The sequence below is a fragment of the Alligator sinensis genome, unplaced genomic scaffold, assembly GCF_000455745.1.
Source record: "Alligator sinensis unplaced genomic scaffold, ASM45574v1 scaffold553_1, whole genome shotgun sequence".
Lineage (NCBI taxonomy): Eukaryota > Metazoa > Chordata > Crocodylia > Alligatoridae > Alligator > Alligator sinensis.
The window spans coordinates 238,234-243,046 of NW_005842389.1; the positions used below are offsets into that span (position 1 = coordinate 238,234).

General features: G+C 61.2%; 1 protein-coding gene across 1 annotated transcript in view; it reads left to right on the plus strand.

Moving 5' to 3' along the window:
- Positions 1–555: 555 nt before the first annotated feature.
- LOC102378235 (beta-enolase) overlaps positions 556–4,813 on the plus strand; it is a gene marked incomplete at its 3' end in the record, with an annotated part of 6,599 nt that continues 2,341 nt past the window's right edge. The window contains 7 exon segments of the mRNA XM_025211094.1: positions 556–669; positions 1,304–1,391; positions 1,540–1,635; positions 3,354–3,412; positions 3,415–3,508; positions 3,981–4,114; positions 4,316–4,538. Of these exon segments, the coding sequence (XP_025066879.1) occupies positions 1,307–1,391; positions 1,540–1,635; positions 3,354–3,412; positions 3,415–3,508; positions 3,981–4,114; positions 4,316–4,538 (691 nt within the window).

Below are 4,813 nucleotides of genomic sequence, written 5' to 3' on the forward strand. Positions count from 1 at the left end.
GGGGGCAGGCCACAGGGAACCCAGGCGTCCAAAGCGCGCACACACCCAGAGGACCTGGGTGTCTGGGAGGATGTGGGGGGGCACAAAGACCCCAAGACTTTGGGGCTGGAGTGGGGCACAGAGAACCCAGGTGTCAGGGGCCTGGACCTGGGGTCACACAGGGAGCCAGGTTGGGGGGCCACAGAGAACTCAGGCGTCCAGGACCTGCACACATCCAAACCCCAGGTGTCTGGGCCCCACAGAGAACCCAGGTGTCCAAGACCCACATAAGAACCCAGGCGTCTGGATGGGGTGGGAAACCCAGAGAACCCAGGTGCCCAGGACCAACCTGCAGACATAGAGCCCAGGTGCCCGAGACCTCGCTGGGGGGTGCAGAACCCAGGTGCCCAGGGAGGGTTGGCGGGTGGGGAAGGTGCAGAGAATCCAGCAGCCTGGATGCTTGGGTTCTTCCCCTGCTGTGGGGGGGCCGCAGCCTTAAAGCTGGCAGCCTGGATGCCTGGGTTCACCCCGCCATCCCCCTTGCCAGGTGGGGAGGGGCCACGTTCCAGAGTGGGTGCCAAGGCCTGTCTCAGTGTCATGGCATGGGGGGGCGGGGAGATGTGTGGGGCCATATAAAGGACATGACAGCCCTGGCCCCAGCACCCGTCAGCCCGACCCGGAGACACCCCGGTGAGTGGGGCTGCAGTTTGGGAATGAGGGACACAGGCAGGGCTGGGGGAGCAGAGACTGTGGCTTGGGAGTGAGGGGCACTGGAAAGGCTAGGGGGGCAGAGGCTACTGGTCCAGAGTGAGGGGCACCGGCAGGGCTGGGGGGGCAGGGGCTGCAGGTCAGAAGTGAGGGGCACTGGCTGGACTGGGGGGCAGGGGGTGCAGGTTGGGAGTGATGGGCACTGGGGGGCCAAGGGCTGGGAGCTGGGAGTGAGGGGCACTGGTGGGGCAGGAGGGACAGGGTTGGGAGTGAAGTGTGCCAGGGGTCTCTGTGGGTTCCTGCACCCCCACCTTCCATGAAGCTTTGACCTTTGCCTCTGACCCAGTGCTATTTTTATCCCTGGCAGTGGCTCCCAGGCTGGGGGGGGGGGCCCACAGGGCCCATCCCCTTCCTTGGGTACTACAGCCCGGACACCTGCATTCCCCAGGATGGGCCTTGGTAGGCCCAGCTGGGTGCCCCGACACCTGGGTTCTCTGGGGGGGGAGGGGGCTGGGACCTGGGGGGGCTTGGAGCAGGGGGGGCTTGGAGCCAGGACACCTGGGTTCCCTCCAGCCACCCTCCTGTTCTGCCCCTCCCCCTCCCCCCCACTCCACAGGCCATGTCCATCCAGAAGATCCATGCCCGTGAGATCCTGGACTCCCGTGGGAACCCCACGGTGGAAGTCGACCTGCACACAGCCAAGGGTGAGTGGGGGCCTGGGGCTTGCGGGTCAGAAGTGAGAGGCACCGGGGGGCAATGGGTCAGAAGTGAAGGGCATCAGCAGAGCTGAGGGGCAGGGGCTGCAGGTTGGGAGTGAGGGACACCGGGCACCCACATGCCCTCTGCCCCCAGGGCGGTTCCGGGCCGCGGTGCCCAGCGGCGCCTCCACGGGCATCTATGAGGCGCTGGAGCTGCGCGACGGGGACAAGAGCCGGTACCTGGGCAAAGGTGAGCTGGGCAGGGTGGGGTGGGGCCACAGGGGTCATGACTCCCCACAGACCCCCAGGTTGTGTCTTCTGTGGGTAGGTGGGTCAGGTACCCCATGTTAGTGGGACCCAAGGGCATGCTGTGGGCCACCCTGATTGGCTGAGAGAAGTGACTCACCCATTGGTGGACCAGCAGAAGGGGTGGGGCCATGCAGCTTACTGGCTGGTAATGAGGGTTGAGCGGCATTATTGACTTCCCTTGGGCAGTCGCTGGGGCCAACTGTTGGCTCATTGGCCAATGGGTTGCCCCCATGGACTCTTCCATTGGCTGGGGGACATGTTGGGTGGTCACTGTGGTCAGCTATTGGTGGTTGGTTGAGATGGTTGCATGACATTGTTGACTTCCATTGGGTGGTCACTAGGACTGATGGTGGCTTGTTGGCCAGTGCACTGAGCCTGCTGCCTCTTCCTTTGGCTAGGGGATGTCTCAGGTGGTCACTGTGGCCAGCCATTGGCTGGTTGGTTGACACAGTTGAGTGACATCATTGACTTCCATTGTGCAACCACTATGGCCACCCATTGGCTCTTTACCTGGTGCATTGACTCAATTGACACTTCCATTGGTCAGTGGCTGTCCTGGATGATTGCTATGATTGGCCGTTGACTGACTGACTCACTGGAGCCATCCCAGGGTTCCCTCTGATTGGCTCTTGGCCAGCTGAGTGACTATTCCCTTGGGTGGTGGCCATGCCTGGCACTGTCACCGTGGTGGGTCGACAAATAACCCCTCTCCATGGCTGAGCTACATGGGTGACTTTGGGCTGATTGGCTCTTCCATTGGGTGGTTGCTATGGGCAACTCTTGCCTCATCAGCCCTTTGGTCAATGCAGTTGGTAGCCCACATTGACTTGGTCATTGGGTAGAGCTGGTGATGGACACAGCTGACTAGTTGGGTGGGAGGGTGGTTAGTTAGTTGGATGGATAGGTGGGTAGGTGGGGGATTGGTTGGTTTGTTGGTTAGTTGGGTAAGTGGGTGGGTGGAGGACTGGTTGGTTGGGTGGTTAGTTTGATAGGTGGGTGTGGGACTGGTTGGTTAGTTTGCTTGGATAGTTAGTTGGTTGGATAGGTGGGTGAGTGGTTATTTGGTTGGTTAGTTGGTTGGGTGTGTGGTTAGTTGAATGAGTGGGGGGGCCGGTTGATTAGTTGGGTGGGGGGGTTGGTAGGTCAGTGCATTGGGCGGTTACTTCGTTGGATGGGTGGGTGGCTGGTTTGGTAGGCAATTGATTAGTTGGGTGGTGGGGGGCTGGCTTTTTGGTTGGATGGGTAGGTGGCTGCAAGATTAGTTAGGTGGTTGGTTGCTTGGATGGATGGGTGGGTGGTTGGTTAGTTGCTTAGTTGGGTTGGGGACTGGCTGGGTGGTCAGTGGGGAGGATGGGTGAGCAGGTGGTTGCTTGGGGTTGCCATGGCAACTGCCAGCTCATTGGTTGACCCAGAGACCACAACCAACTTAGCTGTGTGACCCCAGGTTGGCCCTGCCCCATCAGCCAAGTTGGTTCTTTAAGGAAACTGAGTCATTAATTAAACTAAACCTTTGGACCCCACATTCCAGACCCCTTCCTTGACTCCCAGAGCCCAGATGCCTGGGTTCCCTGGGAGGGGAGGGGAGGGGGCTGGGGGGGAGAGCAGGGGCACTGGGGGCTTGGATTCTCTGACTCACCCCATCCCCATACATCCCCCCAGGGGTGTTGAAGGCTGTCGACCACATCAACAAGACCATCGTCCCGGCCCTGCTTGAGAAGCCATTCCCCCCTCCCCCTCCCCCCAGAAATTCAGCGTGGTGGATCAGGAGAAGATCGACAAGTTCATGATTGATTTGGATGGGACTGAGAACAAGTGTGAGTGAGACCCCAACCCCCGCCCCATATGAACCCACTCTGAGGACCCCCAACATTGTCCCCCAGTCACTTCAGGTCCCTGCTACAGCTGGCTCTCAGGGGGATGCAAGTAGTGTAGAACAGGGCCTGGATGCGCACAGCTTTGGGGAGCCAGGCTGGGGGTAACAGGGTCCGTATGTGCCCAGCTCTGGGGGGCGGGCCTGGGTGTAACAGGGCTCAGATGTGCCCAGGTCTGGGGGGCCGGGCTGGGTGTAAAAGGTCCCGGATACGGCCAGCTCTTGGGGGCCAGGTTGTGTAGAACAGATCCAGATGCAGTCAGCTCTAGGGGAGCTGGGCTGGCTGTAACAGGGCCTGGATGCACCTAGCTCTGGGGGCCGGGTTGGGTGTAACAGGGCCTGGATGCACCTAGCTCTGGGGGCGGGCAGCATCCGGGCTTAACAGGGGCTCTGATCAACCCCCCTGCCTCCCCCAGCCAAATTTGGGGCGAACGCCATCCTGGGGGTGTCACTGGCCGTGTGCAAGGCGGGTGCTGCAGAGAAGGGCGTCCCCCTTTACCGTCACATTGCTGACCTGGCCGGCAACACCCAACTTGTCCTGCCTGTGCCAGTAAGTGCTGGATGCCTGGGTTCCCTGCTGCGGGGAGTGGGGGATGGGCGCCTTGGTTCTCTGGCCATGGAGGGCCTGGGGGGGGAGTGGTGAGAGCCAACAGGCCGGGTGTCTGGTTTTTCTGGGCCCCGGGGGGGGGGAGCCTGGACACCTGGGTTCCTTGGCCAGCAGGTCCCAGCCCGTGTCCCCCCCACCCCTTAGGCCTTCAATGTGATCAATGGAGGCTCACATGCGGGGAACAAGCTGGCCATGCAGGAGTTCATGATCCTGCCAGTGGGCGCCAGCAGCTTTGCGGAGGCGCTGCGCACAGGTGCCGAGGTCTACCACCACCTCAAGGCCGTCATCAAGGCCAAGTACGGCAAGGACGCCACCAACGTGGGTGATGAGGGCGGCTTTGCCCCCAACATCCTCGACAACAACGAAGGTGCCCAGATGCCTGGGTTCCCTGGGGCTGGGGGTTGTGCTGGGAACCGGGTCCCGGATGCCTTGGTTCTGTCTGAATCTGGGGGGGTTTAAGGGCAAGAGAAGCTAAGAGCCTGGACACCTGGGTTTCCCCCATCCAGGAGGGAGCATGGGAGCATTATGGGAGCCTGGACACTTTGGTTCTTTCTGGATTGGGGTGGGGAGGGGGTGTTAGAGCTGGATGCCTGCATTTCCTCCAGCTCATAAAAGGCAGGAGGGGTTTTTTTTTGGGGGGGG